The sequence below is a fragment of the Acomys russatus genome, chromosome 2 (assembly GCF_903995435.1).
Source record: "Acomys russatus chromosome 2, mAcoRus1.1, whole genome shotgun sequence".
NCBI lineage: Eukaryota > Metazoa > Chordata > Mammalia > Rodentia > Muridae > Acomys > Acomys russatus.
The window spans coordinates 77946280-77970656 of record NC_067138.1 but is presented as its reverse complement, the minus strand read 5'-3'; the positions used below and the strand labels follow the sequence as shown (position 1 = coordinate 77970656).

The window sequence follows — 24377 nt, the reverse complement described above, 5'->3', positions numbered from 1 at the left end:
GTTTGGAGTTCTTGCACTGCATTTTTTCTACTCACTTATGTATGAGTGTTCTACCGACTTGCCTGTCTGTGCACCATGTGTGTATAGTGTTTGTGGGAGCCAGAAGAGGGCATTGGATACCCTGAGACTGGAATTACAGATGTTTTTTGAGCCATCTTGTAGGTGCTGGGAATCAAACTTGGGTGCTCAAGAAGAGCAACCAGTGCTCTTAACCTCTGAGTTATCTCTCCAGCCCCCTCATTTACATTTAACTTACTTCTGTTCTTAGGGCTATAGTATAAATTTCTTGTAATCGGCTTTTTAAAATCACATTTATTTTGTGTGAGTATACTTGTGTCTGCTGTAGGCCTGAATGTCGAGTTCTGAGGGCAACTTGCAGGAGTTGTTTTTTGTCTTCCAATATGTGGGTCCTAGGGTTGGAACTCATGCTGTCTGGCTTTTTAGCCATCTCACCAGCCCTATAGTTAATTGGCTTTACAATCTGTTCTAATAGTCTCTATATTTTAACTGGTGTATTTATTCCATTTACATTAAATATATATTGATGAGTTTTGACTTAATTTTTGACATGCAAGTAAATTTTTTTTACGTTTTATAAACCTCTTTTTAAATAATTTTAATACTTTTCATACTTCATTTAAGTATATTTGATTAGATTTAAGTGGATCTTTGTGTAGTTTTTCTTCAAATCTTACATTTTGTGGTTCCTTTTGATTGACTTACCCCTTTCTATTTTACTCCTCTTTCCCTTCTCCTCTTCCTTTTCTCCTTCTCTCCCTCCATTGCTTGTCATGCTTCCTTTCTCATTCTCTTTCTGTGTAACCGTAAGAAAGATGTGAAAAATGTTACTATTGTCTTTCTCCGAAATATATTAGACTAACCTACTTTGACACATCTCTCCACACTATATTCTGATTTTCCTTCAGCTGTCACATATATTTTAAAGAGTTTGTGGGCTTTTCATTTGAATAGTTTCTCTAACTGAATATGCAGATATTAACAATTCACATTTTTTTCTTCCACTTCCAGGGTTCCACACTCCTTTTGGTATCATTTCCTTTCAATCTGAAGAACTTCCTCTGTCGTTTCCTTTAGAGCAGGTCTGTTGATGATTAATCTATTTATTTGCCTGCATTTGAGAGTGCCATGTTTTACCTTCATTCTTTAGTTTTGTCCCTGGGTGTAGAGTCTTGCATGACAGTTTCCTTCAGCCTTGTGATATTTCCACTGTCCCTGGCCTCTCCAGCTGCAGTGGAGAGAAACCTGTTGCCCATTGAGTCATTCCCTCTCCTCCTCCACCTCTACCTCTACATGTAATGTGTCCTATTTCTCAGGCTTTCAAGCATTGCCTTTGTCACTAGTGTTCACCATTGTCTGGGGGTGAGGTTTTAAGCCATTTTCCAAATAGAATGTTTTAAATTATTTCTTCAGGTATTTTTTTTCTGAAACATACTCTTTCTCTTATTTATATTTTAATATTCAGACTTTGATTAACATTGGAGTTTTTGATATTGTCTCAGAGGTTATATTAATTAATTTCAAGAATTCTTTTTGCTCACCTTTCCTGTTGGATTTTTGTTGATTTGAATTTAGGTTTGTCTCTGTTTTGAGTCTATTTGGGTAGTGTACTTTTTGCTATTGTAGTTTCTATTTTTCCAATATTACAATTTCTTTTTGGTTCTCTTTTATAGAAAACCATCTGTTTCTATGCTGATACTTTTTCTGATTCATTCATTTCAAGGCATATGGTGTTAAAGCGGTTTGAGACAAAGTGTCAGTATTATGTTACCCAGACTGGCCATCCTTACTATCCTTCTTCATTCCGCTCTTGAGTTTGGGGTTGAAAGCATGCACTCTTACGGGGTATGCTTAAATCCAACATAACTCAAACACTAGGTCAATGGAGATCACAAAAGTTTATTGTTATCAAGCCACTACTGATCAATCAGGGCCACAGAACAGACAGGGCAGCTGAACTGCATCCCTGAGCCAGAGTATCACAGAATATTTAAGCTTGCAAAACATATGCATCTGCGCCAAATTATTGTTACACTCTTCTACGAATCAGGATAGGAGTCGGTCCCTGGGCCTGGGAACATGAACTGGTTTGACCCTGCCAGCAAGATGGAGATGCTGTCTTTGAGATAGTTGGACTCAGACGACTGTCTTCTTACAACAGAAGCTGTTCAGCTATTGGGAAAGTCCCCATGTCTCCCCTATGACCTTGAACTTAGTTACCCCCTATGAGTAAATGGTATCTGAAAACAAAAGGGCCAGTAAAACCTGGCCTAGGTTTTCCATATTTATATAATTGGATGTGTTTATTTGCTTCTCACAGAAGCTGATGAGATTGATTTTTATCATTTCTATGTTAGAGGTAAAGAAACAGAAGCTCAGAGTGTAACTGGAATGTTGCACCCTTTCATCATTTTCTCCTTTTCCTATTTTACTGTCTTTTATGTAAGCAACAGCCTACTGTATGTAATGTTGTATGCTGTAGCATTTCTATTTAATGCTGTATCCTGGAAATGTTTTCATATAAGTACACTAGCTATTATGAATTTGTAATACTCCATTGAATGGACACACCATGATTTACTTAACCATAGACTGTTAACTTTACTGATTTAAATTAACCATGTTCAATTTGACTTTAAGAACATTTTAAAGGGTTCTTATGATATGTAAGATACGTGCTACGCATGTGCAAATAGTTCACTGAATTTTATTTAAAAAATGCGATAACCATCATCAACAAATGATAAGAAAAACTATTTTTAGCACCCCAGAAGAGTCCTTCATTATTCTGAAATGCTACCCACTTTTTCTCCCCAGCAGGTAACCATCATTTCAAGTTTTTTTTTTTTTCTACCTGTGCTTCTGTCATTCCTGACTATAGTTCTGAGGAGAGGAATCTCTTTTTTCCCCCCACAAGACAGAGATTCAAAGCATGAAGCAAAGAGGCAGAATGTGGGGATGGTGAGATGGCTTTGAAGACATTCAGCTGTTTAAGCACAGTGGCAGTGTTTATTTTGACACAGGAAGTTATTTTAGTGTGTAGGTGAATGTCCCCTTTGAGTTAGGCTAGTCTTTTTGTTAGCCTGCTCAGAATGCTGGATCAGGAATCTAACTGTCAGCTGTTTCCCATAGTCAGTGAGGTCTACATGGCACATTAGGTTGTTGGAGTTCCACCAGGATAGGAGCCCAGGTATTGTACTACCCTTGTGATCTTTGGTCTTGGGTACAATGATGGCAATCCTTTCACAGTGTAGCTTAAGAGTTGAGGCTTGAATTATCTAGGATGCTGCATGTACATAAAAGGGTCCCCATCCAGCCCAGATCTCTCTGCCCTCTCTCCTCATCCTCTCTCTGCCCTCTCTGCATTCTTTCAGGTGGGTGTCTCCCTGGCTCCCTCTCTGTCTCCCTGTTTGCCTGTCTGCATGTCTGCCTCTATCTCTTCCTCATGTCCCCACTCCAAGACCACCTTTTGCTTTCTCCTCCCCCAATTAAGCTCTAACACTAGATCTGGTTTGTGGTGTAATTTCTCCTCTTAGAGCTATACCTTGGTACAAGCCTGTCAAAGGTACTCCACCACTCGCTTGTATTTTATCCTGTCAGTAAATATCACTTCATGTAATAACCTTACATCCTTATTTTGACAAATTTCAAACTTAGGGTAAGTTGTGAAATTATAGATCATTGTAGATTCATCGTTTAATGTCCTACATTCGATGCATCTTCCTTTTCCTCCCCGAGCACTCTTACTTAGCTGCAGATACCACCACATAACACCCTAGGTGGTTTGATATAAGTCTCTTTGTTAGGACAGTCTCCTTGAGCGCTGTTTTCTGATTTTTCCCTCGTTATCATCACCATATGTCATACACACATACACACACACACACACACACACACTTGAGAATCCTCTGTTGTGCTTGCTGGTCTCCCCCTATCATTTTTACTAGATTGTCATTAGAGTTTTTGAAGAATTCAGGTCTGTTGTTTTGCACCGTCTTCTGATCGCCTCTTCAGTGGGCTTTGCCTTAATTACTGCAGGCTGCAGCACTTCAGATGACTTTTGTGCTCTCAGTGCTCAGTGATTATTTCAGGAGCTTGTGACATAGCTTTGACCCAGGAGTGGTAACACTGGTTGTATTTTGTTGACTCAGTTGATGTTTGCAAGATTTCCAGATTACCAAGCTCCCTCTTCTTTTGAAATCTGGGGGGGGGGGGGGGGGATTTGTTGATCTTGCATGTCCTGCTCTTTGGTGAGATGTCCTAGGATGCTATTTGAAGCGTTGATGGTTCTCATCTAAGTCATTACTACTGTAAAAGTTACTTAGCAGTGACTCTCCTTGTCGTACATTTGTTAACTGATTTCTCTTCTGAAGAGATCTTTGTCTCATTTTTCCCTTCCTCTTTCCTTCCATCTTATCCTATTCTGTCCTCTTCCTTCTTTCTATTCCATTCCCCTCTGCTTCCCCATCCCCAGTCTCCACCCACACCCCAGTTTCCTCCCTTCTCTCATTGTTATGGAGTCATGCACTCTTCTTCACTTGTTCATTCCTGTTAGATTTCATTTTGATGCTCAGATTGTCCTATGTGTGGCTAGTGAGACCCACCTGCCCTGGTGGATTGGTACCATTGCAGCCAAGGTAAGCTTTTTCTGGCATTTGGCCCAGCTGCTGTACCCCAGGTGACTGTCCCGCATTTCCTTTGCAGCAAGTCACTGAGCTGAAGAAGGAGAACTTCAATCTAAAGCTCCGCATCTACTTCCTTGAGGAGAGGATGCAGCAGGAGTTTGCTGGCCCCACAGAGCATATCTACAAGATGGTGAGTAGGCACTTCTGGCTGCTGTCTTTGCTCATAGTTTTTCCCAGACGACATTTGACTGGTATTTGTTCTCAGAGTTAGCATGAACAGCTGGAGCTGTTGTCATTTAATTTGGATTGATTACAGGAAACGACGTGATGCTAGGACAGCCCTCAGTAAACAGGTGTATGATTTAAAGGAGTCTTTTAATCTTTTTGACATCAGACTTCTGACTCACAGTCTTGGTCTCAGTTTTCTTTTTGTAATTATTTATTATTTTGAAGTGGACAGTGGTGTGGTAGAATAGTTTGGAATTGAGTGCTACTGTTACCAATCAGTGAGGTGACTTCTAGCCAGTCACCCTTCTCTCTGGGTTTGCTTCCACAGTGAAGTGCTGTTCAGATGAAACCAGGGTCACAGGTGCAAATGGGGTGATGGGTGAATGGCTCTAGCAAAACAGTCAGTGCTGGACCATCACCATCATTGTGTTGTAGACATTTTGGCCGCCTGGAGTTAGGCTGGTCAGATTTTCTGCAGTTTGGCTCTTAGATCCCGGTGTACTTGCTTCGAACTGTCAGAAAAAGTCTTTTCCCATTTGAAGTCTTAACCTGGAGGTCTATGTCTGTAAACAAACTTTGTTTCAGAAAGTTGCAAGGAGTATTTGGCTTTCTAGAGATGCCATGAGTCCAGACAGTACGTGGGTGCCTATTTCTTAGCTTTTGCTGGTGGATTAGCCCCTGGCCTGGGAATTATTCCATCTTCTCTCCTCTGAAGTGTGTACTGGTGGAAACATTTGATGGGAAGAAAGGAAGGCTCCTGGAGTTTAAGCAGTGGGTGGTGGGGACCCTACAGAGGCTTTCTTGAAAAGGGATCATACTGTCCTTCTGAGCCTTTTCTGGAGCTGTAAAATTCCCTTGTCCCTGAAGGCAGTTTCTTCCTACTGTGTCAGGGTGGAAAGACAAAGAGGATGGCCCCTTTCTTGAGGCAGTGGTGATGCAATCAGAATTGCAAGGGGAACCAATAGTTGAAGCACACTGTGTTCCCTGTGGCCAAACATCTCAGGATTTCAAGTGGCAGGCAGGACATCAAATTGTCTGCTCCCCACTGGGCCCACTGCTCCTTGGGGTTCTTACACAGCAGTCATTTTACTACGATTCTCAAGATAGTCCCAGGCAGTGGAGATTATCCTTGTCTTACAGTGAGGAAACTGAGACTTGGAAAATATCAGTAACTTGCCTGCTGTCAGGGTGATACAAAGTGGGTTTTGATCCTAACCTGTCTACCTCAAAGTTCTACTTCAGCTCCTCCTTTTCACTGACTGGATGGCCTGGTTTAATTATCTCCCTCACAAAGCTTTTTTTTTATGGTTCAGGTTCAGAATTGAAAAATAATAAAGTGTGTGTCCTAGAAGATGTTCTGCTCTGATCCCTGGGCCCCTGGATCTAACCGGTGTTACAGATGCTCTGTGTAGAGGAGTTTTGTGTAAAACTTTACATAAATCTCTGTGTGTAACTCCCTTTTGCATAAGTGCCAGCATGTTCAGTTCTGCATTTTGCAGTTTTCATTTAATGGTTTCTTGGATATCTTTTTCAATAGTAGTTTAAGAGCTGTTTTAATCTTTCTTTTATAGCTTTATAATAGTCCATTTTGTGCTTTGAAGGCATTCTGACACTTGGTTTGGAAGTGACTGTCATCGTAAATACACGTTTCGAACTTGAGATACTGTGCATGGAGAACATAGGCGTGCTAGCTAGCCATTGTTAGTGCTTGTCTTGTGCATGAGCCTTGGTCCTAGGACACAATGTGTCATCTCCCACCCCACTCCCACTCTGCCCTGTGGGAACTGGTGGAGGAGCCCAAGGCTTAGAAGGTATTTTTCACAGAGGCACAAATAGAGACATTATGCAACAGCAGATGCTTATTCTAGAGAAAAATTGTACCTCATAGACTTCTTGAGCTTCTGTCTGACAGTAAAGAGAGCAGCACAGGCTTCTCTCAGTGCTTATTTGGATCTCCAGTCCCCACCTTGGTCCTCTCTTGACAGTGTCGGATCTGACAGTCACAGCTTTGCTTTCTTATCCCCAGGATATGTCATCTAAGGACAGGCACAGTGTCACACTGCCAGCTTCTTTATTCTCATGAAGGCACAGTCTGGTTCTGTCTTACTGACTTCAGTGTCTTTAGTAATAGGGTCAGTCACCAGCACTCATGTAGCTGTGAGTGTCCACTGACTTGCTGCTATCTCCTCCTGGGAAGGGACCTATATCCTTCAGATCCCACATCCAAGGCTGTTCTGTTGGGCTGCACCATTGACTAGGGTTGCTCCTCTCCCCAGGGCCACTTGGCAAGAAGGAAGGAGGTACGTCCTTTGGATTGTAAATTTTATGAAAGTGTTATTATTTTTAAAATATAAATGTGATGGAGATCATCATCCTCTTTCCCTGTGGGGGAAGTTATCATAAAGGAGGCAGCAGAGTCCGTGTTAGGGACAGCCCCGCTCCCTTTACTAGAGGACCCACTTGAAGCCTGAATGGCCCATTGGCTATATCTATGTAGAGGACCTAGGTCCAGTCCATGAATGGTCCTTGGTTGGTGCTTCAGACTCCACAAAACCCTTCTGGGCCATGGTTAGTTGGCTCTGTTGGTCTTCTTGTGGAGCTCTTGTTACCTCTAGGTCATTTTATGCTTCCCCCCCCCACTTTTCTAGTAGACTCCTTATGCTTTGCCCAATGTTTGGCTTCCAGTCTCAGCATGTTTGGAGCCCCTGCTGGGTGGAGCCTCTCAGAGGACAGCTCTGCTAGGCTCAGTCCTGATGTCACTTAATTAGCTGGGTGGGTGGGTAGGGGGCCTCCCCTTTTGTGAGAAAGAAGGGAGCCTGGGGGAAGGAGGGTGGGACTGGGAGGAGAGGAGGGAGGGGCCTATGACTAGGATGTAATGTGAATAAATAAATGAACTAATTTTTAAAATGTGGTGGAGGAAAATTATTTTTTAAAAAAAGAGAATTCAGAGAAATCTTGGGTTAATAGCAGTCCTCTGCAAGCTGTATAGAAGTCTCTACTACATGACTTTTTTATGCATTCTCTCTGTACTGCATTTGTGGTGAAGTCAGAGGCCCACCATTACTCTGCTGCCTCCTATTGGCTGCCACCTGCCAAAGATTCTGTCTTTGTGTTCTCACCTGAGTGAGCTGTGAGCCCAAGGCCACATAACTCCTTTGTTTCAGTTCCTTAAGGAAAAGGTGATTGACACCTTGAAAGACAGCTCCCATCTTAAGCTGGGGCTTTTTGTTAATGTCCTAAAATCAAACTGAGATAAGACAGGCCATGCTGCAGCCACATTTTGATCCAGTCACAAGTTTGATTTTAGTTTTTAAATCGGTAGCATGATCTCACTGCAGCAACTGCATACATGATTGTAAACAACTAGAAGTAATTGCCTTCAAATAGGAAAAGCAAACTGTAAATTTGTTTGGCAGAGGGCAAACAAGTTTTAAATCAGCTGCACTTGTATGACATTTCTGCCTAGATAGTTGCGTGCTCTGGCTGTTAGACACTGGCAACATTTACATAATTGTTCCAAGTCTTAAGGAATCCAGAGCTTTCTTTTGAGACCACCAGTGCTTAATACTCTCCCCTCTCTGTGCCTCAGGGCTGATGAGGGCTTTGAATCTAACATCTGCTGTTATACGATTAGCATAGTGAGTCCAGGCTGGCCTCTGTGTCTACCACCAGGGCCTGCACTTCTCCACCTTACACTGTGTCTTTTCTTACCTTACTGCCTCTGGAAGAACATTGAACTCAAGGTGAAAGTGGAAAGTCTGAAGCGTGAGCTCCAGAAGAGAGATCAGTTGCTCGTCAAAGCCTCGTGAGTATATGGTACCCCAAGATCTTGTCCATCCAGTCCCTCATGTGGGGGTTGGGATGGGCAGTGAAGCACAGCCAAGCTACTTTTCTAAAGCCACCATTTTCTTACTGGCTTCTGAGAACCCTAAGGAGTTGTAGTTTTTATTTAGTTAACTTGTTTTCCAACTGTTTTTAAAGTATAATGTAGTTATAGAAAAGTGAACAGGACTTAAGGGTACAGCATGATGGATTTTTATGAAGCAAGGATGTTTGTGGAGCTCCTGTCTGGACCAGGAAGGAAACCTCATCAAGCTTCCGGAGAGCCAGCTTTCCTTCATGTCCTCAGAGCACTCCCTTTCCCCCAAGACACCCACTGTTCTCAACACAATTGCTTAGTTCTACCTATTTTTACTCTTTATATAAATGCAGTTATACAGCAGGTCCTCTTTTGTGTTTGTGAGAACAAAGTCACATGTGTTGTTAAGTGTGTGTTGCTGTTAGGGGAGTTCATGTGTTCTCACTGATGCAGAGAGGCGAAGGAGCTGCAGTTGGTAACTTGTTTTAGCCTATTGTGGGTAGCAGGGACTCTTGCAGTATGATTTAAAGGGATTCTAATGCTTAAAAATTAGAAAACTACAGTGTCCATTAATTAGTTCATTGATTCAAATATTTGTTGAGTGACAATCTGTAGACCTGTTAATTCCTCCTATATCTACTAATTTTTATCCCATAATTAATAGCAGCACACATTGAAGATCTGCATAGACACTGACATGCGCCAGCCTCACACAGTCCTAGGCTATTTCAAAGTGCACTGTGAGCAAGTGAAATGTTGTGAGGTGTGTGGCTATGTCCTGTGTGGCAAGTGGGGATACCAAAGTGTGCTCAGTTTTGTCCCAGGAGAGAAGAATGTCTTCCCAAGCAGTCCACAAGGGATGCTTGGAAGTCTGTATAGAATGGCTTCCCTTGTCATGGCAGTAACACTTCTGTTGGGTGTAGAGGGCCAGAAACAGGCTTGCATCACTCTCTGGGCTGGGCTACCATTGGGTCTGATGGTTAGAAGCTGGCTATTGTGGCTTGGGGACAGACCAGAGACTCGCAGGCCTCTCTGGTTGCCGCTGAGTGAGTGGATAAATTAATAAATATACCCAGACTAACAGATCTCTGTTGTCATTAACTTTTTTTTTTCTTTTGGAAATGGCTCATAGTTTTGGTTCCGAAGCAAATCTGCTATACCAGGCCTGAGATTAGTACCCATTTTCGCTCTTCTTCATACTCATTGCCTTGCTGCTGTAAACCTTGGGTAGCTCTTGTTTGAGGCAAAGCACATATACGTGGGAATCCACCTCACAAGAGCTCATGTGCATTCCTCAGTACTATAACTCAGGATGGGGTGTTTTGGGTGCTTGCATTCATGTTTGTGTATTTCCCTAACTTCCAAGTTTTGTATTCAAGGTCCTTTGTGATCCGACCAGTTTTGCTAACTTACTGTACAAGTCTCCTGGCCTTATTTGCATGAAGAGGTATTCCTGGTACTTGCTGATCATGACCTTATAAGGAGAGGGGAAGTTTAACCTGGCTGTGACTATTTGACTGCCTCTGGTATGAGCAGAAGTGTAGGGCACAGGACTATTTCCACCAGGACATGCAGGCCAGGGACAAAGGAGGGAGTGATCCCCACTCCTACCGCTCTTGAGACACGATTTTCAGGGTTGGACACACTCTGTCCCACTTCTGCTCAACACCAGCTCCTCCTGGTTCCACGGTACCTCAGCCCCACAATTACTCAGGCAAATCTGTGGAGAGCAGGGCTGTGGTCTTAGGTCAGAACGTGAGTTAGAGACTCTAACCATCTCATTCGCACTAGGGTTTTTTTTTTTTTTTTTTTTTGATGTTCATTGTTGACATAGAGTGTGCACAGTGTCTCTAAGTGGCCTTTCAGTGCACACCTCTTACTGCTGATGAGCCTTTCCCTTTTGCTCCTAACTATCTGGAACCCAGCAGTGTGTCTGGCAGATGTTAATGGAGATTGTTAAAGTAAATGCTGTCAGCTCTCTTCTTCCAAGTTGGGTTTTGGTTCGGGAAGGGGTAGGACGTGGGCTCTGACACAGGAAAAGGACAGCTCTAACACAAATGGAAAGAATCTAGAGGAAGTGTTGAAGGTTGAAAATGGTAATGAGGGGAGTGTTTATGAGAGGCTCTCTAGCATAGAGTGGAAAGCTGGTGTAGCCCTCTAGGATCCGATAGTTTGACTGACCTATTCTTGTAGCACAAATACAAGAAAAAAAAAGAAAAAAAAAGGAAAAAAAAAAGTAGAGAAAGAGAACTAACATTGGTCCAGATCCTACTTTGTCCCAAACCTGTATGTGCAGCACTTGGTAATTAATTGTATGAGGCTGACAGTGTTCCCATTTGAGCAAAGAGAAAGACAAGACCCTGAGAATGGTAATAGGTTGGTTCTGTTGCTGCTTCTGGGCCTACTCTGCTGTGCTGTGAAGTAAACATATCTCTGTGCTAGTTTTCCATTGTTCTGTGTATCATTTACAATAAGGGGACATTAAAAACAAAAGTAGTCATATTGTTGGGAGTAAATTTTATCTCTGTAGCTTTAAAACACAAACAAAAAATAATAATTCCATTAGCAGAGGAAAATTGCACCATACTGCCGAGTATAAATTTTATTGCTACTACAGTAACTGTAAAATACAAAGATGATAAATGAAAAGTCGGAACATTTATTATTGTGAATATACTTTATTGGTATAACTAAAATACAAACAAACTGAATAATGTTAGTAGTTGTTAAAAATTGTGCAGCCTTTAACAGTCTATGCGATTCAGTGTGTGAAATGGCAAGATTATATCTGGGCTGATGTGAGGGAGGCCAGAGTGCAGCAGAAGGAAGGGGGTCATACAGGGGACTCCGCAAAGCTACAGGACCAGAAACATCTGTATAGGGGCTGGAGAGATGATCAGTGGATGGAGTGTTTGTTGTGCAAGCCCAGGGACCTGAGTCTGGATTCTCAGCACCCATATCAAATCTAGGCCAGGTGTTTGCAACCCTATTGCTGGTGGTGGGTGGCAGGGGAGATGGGGCTTGCTGTTTGGGGAGCTACAGGTTCAGTGAGAAACCCTGCTTCAAAAGTGAATGAGTGAATGAATGAGTGAATGGATAAATAAATAAAAATAAGATGGAGTGCAATAGAAGACAGTGTCAGCCTTTGTCCTCCATACACATGTATGGGTGGGTGCTCACCCATGTGTGCATATATACACAATCACAGGCAGAGAAAGATAAAAACAGTCTGTGTACAGCTTGGTAAAGAGGGGAGGGGAGGCAGAATTCTTTCACCATCTGTAATGCCCTTTGAGGAGTGATAGAAATGATTGTGAGTCACTGTGCATTGGAGCCAGCACTGATCCCAGGATGAGCTGAGTGGGTGGGGGGCTGAGGACACTTAGGGCAGAGATCAGGAAGTGAGCTTGTTGGCCTCAGTTCTAGCCAGGGATGATCTATTCTGAGATCAGAATCCAGCAGAGGAGTAGCAGGAGGCCTCTCAGCAGCACAGCAGGGCCTGTGCTGCTCGGGCCTCATAGGGGAGGCCTCACAGCAGGATGTGGGGGGCACTCATGCAGAGTGCTGAGGCAGGCTGCAAAGGACCCCATGTGGTAGCCCATTAGTTCCAAGAGGTAATCATCTCATTTTTCACATGAGGAGACTGAGGTGTAACAACTAATTTACTGGGGCTAGGTAATTTACCCAGAGCCACAGTGGGGACAGAATAGAGCTGGAATTTAGAAGCAGACCTGTCCAGCCTGAGCTCGTGTTCCCCCTTCCAGTTGTTCACACTGACTTCCATTAATGTGATATTATGATGGCCTTCTGAAGCCTTGCTGAAAGCAAAAGTAGGTATAACTAATGCCTTTGTTTGCTGGGGATTCCTGTGAGTACATGGACAGCCAGCACAACCCTCTGGGTGGCGCTGTTCTGGAGGACTGGTTCACGTGGCCATGTGAGCCAGCATATGAGCATCTGCTTACACTGCTTTGGGTTACGGAATTTTATGTACTCCTTAAGTCAGGCTAGGGAGGTGATTGGCAGGCAGTTTTGTTTGGTTTTCTGAAAAGCCAGCTTTAGGTGGAGCCATTTCCTCAGTTTTCCTTCTGGAGACTGCAGTCATTTATAACGCAGCAAGGACTGCCTGAGTTGAAGTTTCATGACCAGGCAGCCACCTCTGCTTTTCTTTCTGTGTCGCTGGCCATGGCCCTGTGTCTGGTTTTAGTGTCATCCCCACCCCTGATTATCCCACACAGAGAACATGCTAAAGTGCCACAGCAGAGTGTCCTGGATGTTTAACATCACAGTAACACCAGGTACAGGATTCTTGCACCCACTCCCCTCTTCACACCCTAGGTGGTAGGTAGCCTGTGCTGGATGACACATTCAAGCCCTAACCTTGCACACTGATCCTTTGCCTCTTGGTTCCCAGGCCACCTTCCCTATACTATTGGTGGAAGAGAGTATTGCTGGGAAAATCTCTCTGCGGTTCCTATCAAGACTGTTAAAGTGTGCTTACTCTTGGGCTCAGTGATTCCCTTTCTAGGAGTGTATCTCCAGGAACCATTAAACCGTAGCACTGACATTTAGTGAGTGATTGCTTTGTAGCAGACACCTCTTCTTAGATCATTGTGTTATCAATCAATGTGTTACATCAGAAACAATTTAGATCTTTAAAATACAGAGAATTGACTTAATAAACTATATGCCATACAGTGAATTAATATGTAGGTTTTAAGGTGATGTTACAGATTTATATTTCCTGACTCTAATGAGTGTTTTTCAGTATAGTAAGTGATGAAGCCAATTCACTAATATACACTAAATGGTTCTGTTTGTGTAGACAGTGCTAAAAAGGCTGTGTGTCAGAATGTTGATTAGTATCCTGTGGGATGCAAGTATGGATGATTGCCCCCACGCCCCATGTTTCTGATTTATAAATACTAAGGGGTTTTTGTTGTTAGTGGTGTTGTTTTTTAAAGGAAGAAACTTAGTTTACTAAATGGGACAAATGAATGGTAAATATCCTTTGTCTTTTGGGACTGGTGAAGTTGCTGTCAGACAGGCACCCAACTGCATCATGCCCTTTGCCTCTTTGCAGCAAAGCGGTGGACAGCCTAGCGGAAGGGGGTGGTTCCGAAGTCCAGCGGGTGAAAGAAGATGCGGAGAAGAAGGTGCAGCAGGTTGAAGACCTCCTAATGAAAAGGATACATCTTCTAGAAGAAGTGAGTCTAGAGATGCCAAGGGTCCTCTACTTACCTAAGGTCAGACGTGAGGAGGGTGTGCTGGTGTTCCTTCTTCCTGAACATCACATTTCAGCAGAAATGCAGCCACCTGCATTGTTACTAAGTGTCTTCTGGATTCTAGCCCCATTGTAGGCACTTTACACATGTACCGTATAAACCTTACGTTGTTGAGGACAGTGAGGTACAGAAAGAAGTACTGACTGGCCTACGTGGTTGGTGAGGCCTGCTGAAGGAATGGCCATCTAGTGCTAAGCAAGACTGGTCTCAGATTGCCTGATGCTTGGCTATTGCCTGCCCACCTGCCTCTTGTCCTGTTCTAGCCTCTGCCCACTATATTTCCAGAACTCACCTGGTATTAATTCTCTAATAGGCCTTGTGCTGTTCCTTCTGGCAGGCAGTTGGTGTGAGCACAGTTGGGAGTCAGGAACTTCCTGGCTGAATAGCCACCTTTGGATAGGACAGTAGAAAGTGGTTCTCTGTTTTAAGCTAGTATAATGTACCACAGCTTGAATAGCCCTTTTCTAGAATGCTTAGGATAAGAAGTATTTTATATTTCAGCCTATTATTATTGAACATTTCTATATAATGTGCTATCCTTGGAATGGGATCCAAGGCTAGACATGAAATTTACTTATAATTTACATATGTATTATAGGTAGTCAGAACGGAATTTTATGCAGTATTTTAACATGCCTGTGTTTTGACTACAACTCATCACATGAGGTCAGATGTGAGATTTTCTTGTTGATGATAAGCAGAAAGTTTTATATTTTGAGCTTTTCAGAATTTATATTAGGATGATCAAAATATACTAGTAAGTTTCTGTTACTACTACAACAACAACAACAACAACAACAACAACAACAACAACAACAGTACAGAGTCTGCTAGGCAGTAAGGGTAGTCTCAAACTTGGAATCCTCTTGCTTCAGCTTCCCAAATACTATAATTACAAGTACACACCACACACCACTGTCTTTGGGTTTCTATTGCTGTGAAAAGACACCACGACCAAGGTAACCTTTTGTTTGTTTGCTTTTGAGACAGGGTTTCTGTGTAGCCCTGGCTGTCCTTATACTTGTTCTGTAAACCAGGCTGGCCTCTGCCTCCCAAGTGCTGGTATTAAATAGTGCATCATCCTCTCCACTCCTCCCACCCCTATCCCTTGACCACAGCAAGGCTTTATAAAGGAAAATATTTAATTGAGTCTAGCTTACAGTTGAGAGGCTTAATCTATTATCATCACGGCAGGAAGCATGTCAGCACACAGGCAGACATGGTGCTGGAGACGTAGGTGAGATTTCTACATCTGGTTCAGCAAGTAGCAGGAAGAGAGAGAGAGACACTGGGACTGGCTTGAGCATTTAAAACCATAAAGCCCACCCACAGTGACAACTTCCTCCAAAAAGGCCACACTTTCTTAAACAAAGGCAAACCTCCTAATGGTGTCATTCCCTGGTGACCAAGCATTCAAATCTTTGAGCTGATGGGGGTCCATTCTTACTCAAGCCACCATAACTACCACAGTTTCCACAAGACACTTGTGAAAGTTGTCACCTTTTGAACCAGACTCCATGTTTGCCTCAGGAGTACGGCCCAGAGCTTCTGCTTTGTTGTTTGTGGCATTCATCCCATTGGGTGAAGCATTGCCTGTGTGAGTTGGTTACAGCAGCAGGAGTTTGCAGCACCGGCTCAGGTAAGCAGTGCGAAGTTCCCCTGCTAAGCTTCATGTGTTTACTTAGCTATCCTTGCAGGAAACCTGTGAGTTAACCACTTCCGATTCTCTTTTTCTTCATCTTTTTCTCTGAAACAGAAGGTATGACATGGCCATTTGCTCAAGGTGACACAGGTGATAAGTGTCAGGTGATCTGGCTGCAGTTTAGGTTGCAGTATTCTCTCTCACTCCACAACACTTTAGGGTTAGGTCAAGATCAAATATGATATAAGACTGTTTGCTCAGAGCCTGGCATTTAGTAGGCACTCAGCAAATAACAGGAATTGTTTGCTGTCTAAGAAATGTGGAGTAACAGGCACTCCTCCCAGGCAGACAGTGTTAGTGGACATTACTAAGAGGGGAAAGGGCAGCGGAAGAGAAGCCAGCTGGTTTTAGCTTCTGGGATGACAGTTATTAGCAGTCTCAGAGCAGCTCTTTGATGGAATGGTAGGTATCCTGTTTTCTAGAGTAAGAACCTGGGCCTCAGGTTAGATGACTAGCCAAAGACATATAGCAGGTAAGTAGGAGAGCTGAATTTTGAACTCAGGACTATGGCTTTATGTTTGCCATGTAATCTGAGGCTGTGGTCCCTGTGGCTGGAGATTCAGGTATACTCCAGGTCGCTTTAATGAGCACCAGGGCCTTTCCCCAACAGAGACATGGCCTGCATGATTTAGAAGATAATTTCCATGGTGGCTTCTCTGAGCACTCAGGAAGAGCATAGAGTTTTTCACCTCCTAAATCACCTTGGAGGTACAGAAATACATTTTAGAATTGTGTAGTCATTATCTTAAAAAGAAACAGCGAGGGGCGGTGGGCTGTGGGATGAATTTGCATGGAGATTAGGGTGACTGTGGAATTTACACACGCTTAGTATTGAGAAGCACATTTCTCCTTGTTCTCATTGAAACTGTAAATATTGATCTGATTTTTCAAAACCAAAAGTACAGTGCTTGTAGAGTTCAGTCTTTTCCATTGGAAGTGCCCATTACTCTTCTGATACAAGAGGGAAAAATGGCTGGCAAATGTATTTATTACTGATTCTTTCCGTGTATAGTACATCCAGGGAGGGGAAATGTGCCGGAGAAAAAGTCATAAATATTTATATTTTAATCCAATTTCCTTTCAAAATGTTCCCAATTGTATTGAAAAATTGCATCAAATGCATTTAATTTAACTGTAGGATGTGAAAGCTGCCCAAGCAGAACTGGAGAAGGCCTTTGCGGGAACAGAAACAGAGAAAGCGCTTCGGCTCAGCCTAGAAAGGAAGCTCTCAGCACTGGAGAAGATGCAGGAGGGGGCCCTGGATATGACTCTGGCTCTGGAAGAGAAGGACAGGTCTGACTCTGATCCCTGTGGAACTCTGACATCTCATTATCTGCGTGGGGGAGGATCTCCCCGTCTACTTTCTCTCTCCCCCTCTTCTGTCATTGATCTTCACTAGATTGGATCGACTTACTAGAATGTATTCAACAAACAAGATAGAAAACTGGGGGTCAGAGTGGGGCAGAGAGGAAAGGAATGAGATAGTAGATGAGAGACAGCGTGTAGACAAGCTCATGTTGTAAAGCGCTTATTAGACCCTAAGTCTAGTGCTTAGTTTTGCCTTAGCTTCCTGGTAGCCATAGGAAAAAACAATCCTGTGGACCTGGGATTCACATTTTCCATGAGGTAAAACAAGCCATGGATGCAGGAGAAGCCGGGTTTGCTTGGCACCACCAGAGGGAAATTTCTCTTGTGGTTCTTTCCACAGTAAGTGGTTTGTCTCCACAATAACCACTAGTGAATTTTGTGTGACCCATTTTTCACCATGTTGTTCAGTGCTGGCTGGAGGTTGAAATTAAGCAGTGCAACTGGCCAAAGAAGAATACAGTAGAGTTCTTCAATGCATAATGAAAAATGTACATTGTTGGTTCAGAGACATGCATAGGCAGAAGGCTCTTAGGCCATCTTTAGTGACCACTGTGTCTTGCAGCTAAATTTTTGACAAAATCTTGTTAAGAAGAGGTTGAAATTTTCTTCTGACATTTCGATTCTCTTATCCTGTATGTTGGTCTCTGAAAGGGAGGTGGAGTTAACATAGTGGAGGCTAAATAGGTGGCCGAAGAGCCACACCTATCTGGGATGGCATGAGATGGTTCTAGAGTGAATGCTCTCCTCTGGAGGATCTGCCTGTGGTTTCTTTTCTCAGCCACTCAATGCCGTGTGAGGTGGTGTGCCCCACCACATTGTTTAGTTAGTTAGTAGCCCAGGCTGGCACACATTCATTCACTGTGTAGCAGAAGCCAGGCTTGAACTCCTGATGTTCCTGCTGCCCCCTCCCCAAGGGCAAAGTTACAAGAGCTTGTCACCCTGCCCAGCTGTTTAGTTCCTGTGGCCAAGTGCTGTTTGCCTTTACTTCTGACTCAGTGCCACCTTTTGATATGTAGGTCTGCCACTTTGTTTTCACTGATGAGTTGGGAAGTCAGCTGAGCTTCTCTATGAGAGAGGGCCAAATCAGTGCTAAGGGAGCCTGTGGTTGTGGTCTCCATATTTCAGTACCTCACTTCATGGACTCAGAGGGCTGGCATTTATTGTGACTGCAACCTTTTTTAGGTTCCTTTTTTCTTTTCTTTTGACTCATTGTTTTTGTTTGCTTTTTATTTTTAATTTTGTGTGTGTGTGTGTATGTGTGTGTGTATGGAGGTCAGAGGCTGGGTCCCTTTTCTTGGTTTTGATCTGTGAAATGGAAGTGTTGGATTTGGGAAACTGAGTTCTTGACCTTGGTAGAGGGAATGAGTTATCACCTCCACCTAATTAATCCCTTTATGATTCAGTGTTTCTCTAGATCCTGTCCCAGGAGGAGGAGGGATTCCCTTCTCTAGCTCCTCCCCTAAGGTACTGCTCATGAACTGTCAAGAAGTCCTGGGACAGAGTGTTGAGGAGGTCCTGACATGGTTAGCAGTTATGTCCCTGGCTCTGTTGGATGATGATGCTCTTTATTCAACAGTTATTTCTTGGGTATCTTCAGTTCCACTCAGCAGTGATAAAGGAGGGAGTTAGGGAGACTTTCATGGTCTATACCAAAGCTTATCTCGTTGCCTAGGGAGAAGGGAGGAAGGCAGGAACACAAGGACAAGGATTAGATGGGACAAACACTGGTTTACCATAGTGTTTACAATTTCAATATAGTTGAATTAATAGAGCAAGAGATTAGCAATGAAAATTAGTAAAAAGCAGACAATTGTGGTAATAGTCTGTAGTAAATGTATGTGAACACGGTCTCTTTTGTAAAATAGTGTACAGGGCTCACCTTCCTACTGATGATGTGAGATGATACGAGGTGAGGTGCATGACACAGTCATGATACAGTGTTAGGTGACTGTGTAAGTCTTACTTGATTGTAAGTATCACGAAGCGGTTCTGACAGTCATGGTGGCTACAGATTGATTATCAGGGAGGTAGCATATACAGTGTGGGTATGTTGGACAGGTCACTGTGCCTTGTGGAATAATGTGCACTTTATCGGAAGGGCATGGGAGAGTCCATTGAAAAGCTAGTGGGGAACTTGGGGACACGACACGATTAAATTTACATATAGAGCAGTTCTTTGCTTGCTGTGGGCATGGATTGTCACTGGGCTCCCATGCTGATGCAGAGATCCAGATACATAATAGCAACCAAGACTGAAAGCTTGGAGGAGGAATGGAGGCAAACAGGTGGTGGTAGACTGTGAAGTGGACATACTGGGCTTGAAAGGCTTTGGTAGCCAAGGGAAAAACATACTGGTTGAAGATGAGCAACAAGGAGGTGCTTTTAGGTGGGAGTGGGAAGATGATGTTTTCAGTTAGGACAGGAGTTGCAGCATCTGTGAGTGGAGGTAGGGGTGAGGGGAAGTGTGAGTTTCTAGATTCAGGTTGGGATTGGAGGAAATGAAGATTCATGCCATCAGCAATGCTGAGCATGGCTTGGACATGAATATGGACCGACAGAGACAACAGTGGTTCTGCTTATGGAGAGTGGACAGATAGGTCCCAGTAATGTTTTGATAGAGATGAATTTTGGGCTCTGGGATTCCTCTGGGGGGGAAGTCCTAGAAGTTTCCCGTGCAGAGTGTTGGTATGTGTAAAGCAATGGAGCCTGCATACTTTCTGTATAAAGCTTACATGTGTAGATCATCAGGTTATGCTGCTTAAACTTGGATTCTTGTTTGGTTGGGAAGAAGGCATTCAGGAGGGTGGGTGGATTGGTCTAGGGGGTGGCTTCTCTATGGATATGATGGTCAGGTTGGGGTCCTGCTGAAGGGTGCATCTTCCTGGCATTTATTTGCACAGGCTTGGCTAGACAGGTGTAGAAACTTGGAGTGTCAATCTCGGAGATGAAGGTGTCCCAGTTACAGAAACAAGCAACCAACTGCTGTTGACTCTGTTTCTTAGCAATTAAACTTTATTATGCAACCCAACTAGCTTATAAAAGAAGGAAAAAGGTTAAAGGGACGAAAGAGTGAACCTTCCGGTAGCCGTTCCACGGGACGGATCCTTAGGTGTCTCTCTGGCCGGCGTGCTGATCCAGCTTGTCTGCTGCTCCTGCACGCTCTCCCTGCAGCCGACTTTGTTTTTCTCCCTTCCCCAACTCCCTCAGTCACGTGGGAAGAACCGGCTCCTTCTCCCGGTGAGGGTCCATTAGAAAGACAATAGCCCAGGTGGGGTTCCCAGGTCTGCTTCCTGAATTCCAAACCCAGGATGGCTCCACTCAGTCTGTCACGAGGTATTCATGGGGTGCCCAAGGGTAAAGCCTGCCAAGACTGCTCCCACTTGTGACAAAGCTTACTCCTTCCCACAAACTGCCACTTTCATTTTTCCTCAGGAAATGACTATTTGGTAAATCCCCAGGGAATACTTACTAGATCTTACTGAGTTCCCATATTTAAGCCAAAGTCCAAAGTTTATCCTAACATGGCAGCAGAGTTAGTTGGTTATATCCAAGTGACATCGATCTGGATTGGCCATAGACTAAGCTGCGGTTGGACGTGGCAAGCTGTTGAATCTGGTCTGGCCCCGACTTGCATGCATATTCACAGTGTCTTCCTGGGCTCCCACCATGTTTTTCAAACAGTCATATCTTTTTCTAGTTTCTTCAGTCTGACGTTTGAGCTGTTCTGGATCTGAAGGAGATCATGTTGGGGAGCCCTACAGGTTGGCTATAGCCAATAGATATATTTTCTTCAAGCTAAATGGAATTTTAAAAATTTGAATTAGTTGCTGGCATTTAAAGCATTGCATTTCACAGAAGAGTGAGTTCTTCCTTTTCTTGAAAGCCCAAAGATATAGTCAACGAATGTGGGGGCGGGGACAAACAGGATGCTTCTTATGGGCTCAAGACTACTGCTCCTTGTAGTGGGCTGGGCCTTTAGTCATCCTGGTTCTGGCTCTCAGTTTCCATCTTAAATCTACATTTGGTGACTTCTAGCTCTTCATTTGCTGAACCCCTAGAGGGCAGTATTGGGCCTCCCTCCAGGTTTCTGGGCCATCATGCAGCTCCTACCGATGTTCTGATGCCAGCCCAGGTGAGGTGTTTCTGCTGCCCGTGCTTCAGGAGGGCAGTTCTTCTAGTTCTACAAAACTGGGTTGCTTTATAGGCTTAGCCACAGAAGGGCTCTGTGGAGAGTCCTCTGACAAAATGCTAATGGTTGAATATTAAAAAGGTAGCATGTATCAGGCTGGTCTGGGGAGACGGCTTCGTGAGTGAAATGCTTGCCATGTGGGCACGAGGACCTGGGTTCTGAATTCCAGCATCCACATAAAAGTTGCCTGTGCTGATATGCACCTCAGCATTTCAAGGCAGAGACACAAGTGGATCCCTAGGGCTTGCTAGCCAGCCAGCCAGCCCAGCAAAGCAAAATAAGATGCAGACAGCATTGAGGAAAACATTTGGACCTTGAGCTCTGACCTTTACACATATCTGTATAGATAAGACATGCACACACATACATATAATTGGCATTGTAACTGCCATTTGCTGAGTTTAGCTGTATATCAGAAGTGCACTTGTGTTTTAAGTTGCCCAAGCACAGGCTCGGAGAGATAGAATGACTTAGCTTGGGCACAGAGCAGTTGATCCAATGACATTGAGTTTGGTTCCAAAAAGGGAAAAGTTCACAACTTCTAGAAAGCGTTATGGTTGTAGGTGGCAAAGCTTCTCTCATACTAAGGGATGAAAAACGCAGTTTACAGAACTCGGCTGTTCATCAGGGAGAACAGTAAGGGGTTTGGGTGGAAGGCAGAGGCGTGGAGGGGTGCAGCCTTGCTTTGGAGCAAGCTCTCTGAGCTGCTGTGGGCTCTTAGGGATCAGGATAAAAGGGGGGCTGTTAGGACTTAAGAGCTGGGTGCCTGGGTGCCTTATCCCCATGTGTGGCCATTAGCTTGAGATGTGGTGTGTTTTTAAGCATTGTCTGCAAGCTATGAAGAGATATCCCTGCTCTTTAAATCCATACCCACCCAAACCAGCTCTTGGTTGTTTGCTTATGCCTCAGGGACAGATTTCTTTTAGAGACGGGATTCTTACTCAAAACTTTGCGACCTGCTGCTGCTGCTGGTGGTGGGGCTGCTGAAGGTCTTTGAGCAGGGTCGTGGCTTGACCAGACAGGTGCAGTTCAGAGCTAAGTCCCTGGGTCAGGCTAGGGATAAGAACACTCATTAATGTCACCTAAATTCTTGCCTTTGCTCTCTGACCTGCAAAATGTGATTCTGTTTGTGTGTATTCATCGGACACATCTACTTTGAAGTTGTCTGGCCCAGCTTCCTACCTCCTCCTGCTCTACTGAGCTAAGAGAGCAGCTCAGAATTAATATTTAAATTTTGTTCTCTTTCAGACTGATTGAGGAGTTGAAGCTGTCTTTGAAGAGCAAAGAAGCTTTAATTCAGTGCCTTAAAGAGGAGAAATCTCAGATGGCATCTCCTGACGAGAATGTGTCATCTGGAGAACTCCGAGGACTTTCTGCCACTCTGAGGGAAGAAAAGGAGAGAGATGCTGAGGTGAGGCGACAGGGCACAGCGGGAGGGGAGGCACATCAGACTGCTCTATTGGAAGTGGGGCGCTCTTCTGTCTGCTTGGTTTGCACAGTAACTTCTACAAACCAGTTCTCTCTCAGCTGAGGAATCAGCAGGCGCTGCCTTTGTTAGTGGCTGCCTTTGTTCAGGTGTCCTAAACCTATGTGTCTGTATTTCACCATGTGTTAATTTGCTGTCACCTCCTGGCTTCTTTTTCACCCTTAGGGCTTTCTTATTGTAAAGTTCTGGTGCATTGTTCTTGCCCATTTTTCCTTTGTTGTTAGAAGCAGGCCTGAGGCCATATTTGGTGTGAAACCTGAGAGGCGGAGGGAGAAGGGAACTAACTGGTTCTGGGTCTGGCAACATGTGCTGTTCAGCAAACTACCCTGTTCAGTTCTCCCAGTCTCTTTGCAGAGTAGTGATTGTGATCCCCAGGTTGAGTTTAGGACCAGCCTCAGAGCAGTCATATTTCTCCAGGTACTAAGAAGTGGGTTGCTGGTAGTTGGGTCCAAATTTCCTGGATGCCTGTTCACTTGTACAGCTTCTAAGGCAAGCTAATTTGACTTCCCATTCTTGGCTAAGGATGGCAGCTGTGTGCTCTGTTCTGAAAACTCAGGAAAAGTCATGGCTTCTTTATGGAGCAGAGTCCTTGTCCTTGTCATAGTGCCGTATTCCTTAGCCTCATCAGTTAGTGTTCCTTTGTAATGTGGTTGCCACTCCTCCTCCTGTTCTGAGTTCTCCAATCCTGTCCTCTATCTAGTGGGCCCTTGGCCTTTCCTTCTGAAGCACCCCTGTGGCTGTGTAGTCAAACTGTGAGCGGGCAGGTGTCTTCACACTTGCCCTCCATCAAACCAAGTTATAGTGCACCAGAGAATAAGGGTATGCTTGTGTTAATGAGGTCTGCAGCAGTGGAGGGGAGTGGATGAATGAGGTGCTCATTCTAATGGCTGTGTGGAAGCCTTCGATTGGTCCTCCTCTTTCTGCTTAATCATGAATGCCTTTTCCTAGGCTGCACATAAAGAACGGCAGAAGGAGACAAATCACTTTGAAGAGAGAATTCAAGTATGTTGGTTCCTTTTAAGACTCATTTTCTTCTTGCCTCTTGTTTTACTCTGAGTGCAACAGGTAATTCTTTGCCACAGTTTACCAGACACTACTGACTTCCAGTCATGCATAAAGCACCGTAGAGGGAGTTCTTCCGTCCTTTCATTCACTCTGTGATGTGGCCATTCCCATGTTGCAGATGTGGTACCCGAGACTCAGAAGGTGAAGTCACTTGCCCCTGATCACACAGCGGGGAGGCAGGGATATGCCTCTTTGATTCCAACACCCAGGCTCCCAGGGCCCTTCGTCACAACAGCTGGAATTTGTACAGTGCCTGTCAGTTTAGAAAGCACTTTCACACCCATTATCTTGTCTGATCCTCACAACAGCCCAGGAGGGAGGCAGCAGTGATTAGCTTAAGACGTGAACTCAGACTATAAATGTGAGGCTCAGTCTCCATCAAGCCAAACTCTCTGCTAGCTTTTGTAGCATTAAGGAATGAAATTAATGATCTGGTATTTTCCCCAAATAACCTGGCGCAGTTTCGAGGACTGTGATGTGACTGTATTCAGATTTTAAAAGGCTCTGGAGTCCTCCCCATAGGAATAGCTGTCAGCTGCTCAAGCGATCTGA

The 24377-nt window shown here is 44.0% G+C and overlaps 1 protein-coding gene across 1 annotated transcript in view; it reads left to right on the top strand.

The window, feature by feature from the left end:
- Positions 1-24377, top strand: part of Cdk5rap2 (CDK5 regulatory subunit associated protein 2) — a 174472-nt gene that overhangs the window by 15292 nt on the left and 134803 nt on the right. The window contains exons 2-7 of the mRNA XM_051163243.1: positions 4723-4833; positions 8600-8676; positions 13814-13937; positions 16856-17010; positions 22523-22685; positions 23709-23762. Coding sequence (XP_051019200.1) covers positions 4723-4833; positions 8600-8676; positions 13814-13937; positions 16856-17010; positions 22523-22685; positions 23709-23762 — 684 coding nt within the window. The remainder of the gene's footprint in view (positions 1-4722; positions 4834-8599; positions 8677-13813; positions 13938-16855; positions 17011-22522; positions 22686-23708; positions 23763-24377) is intronic.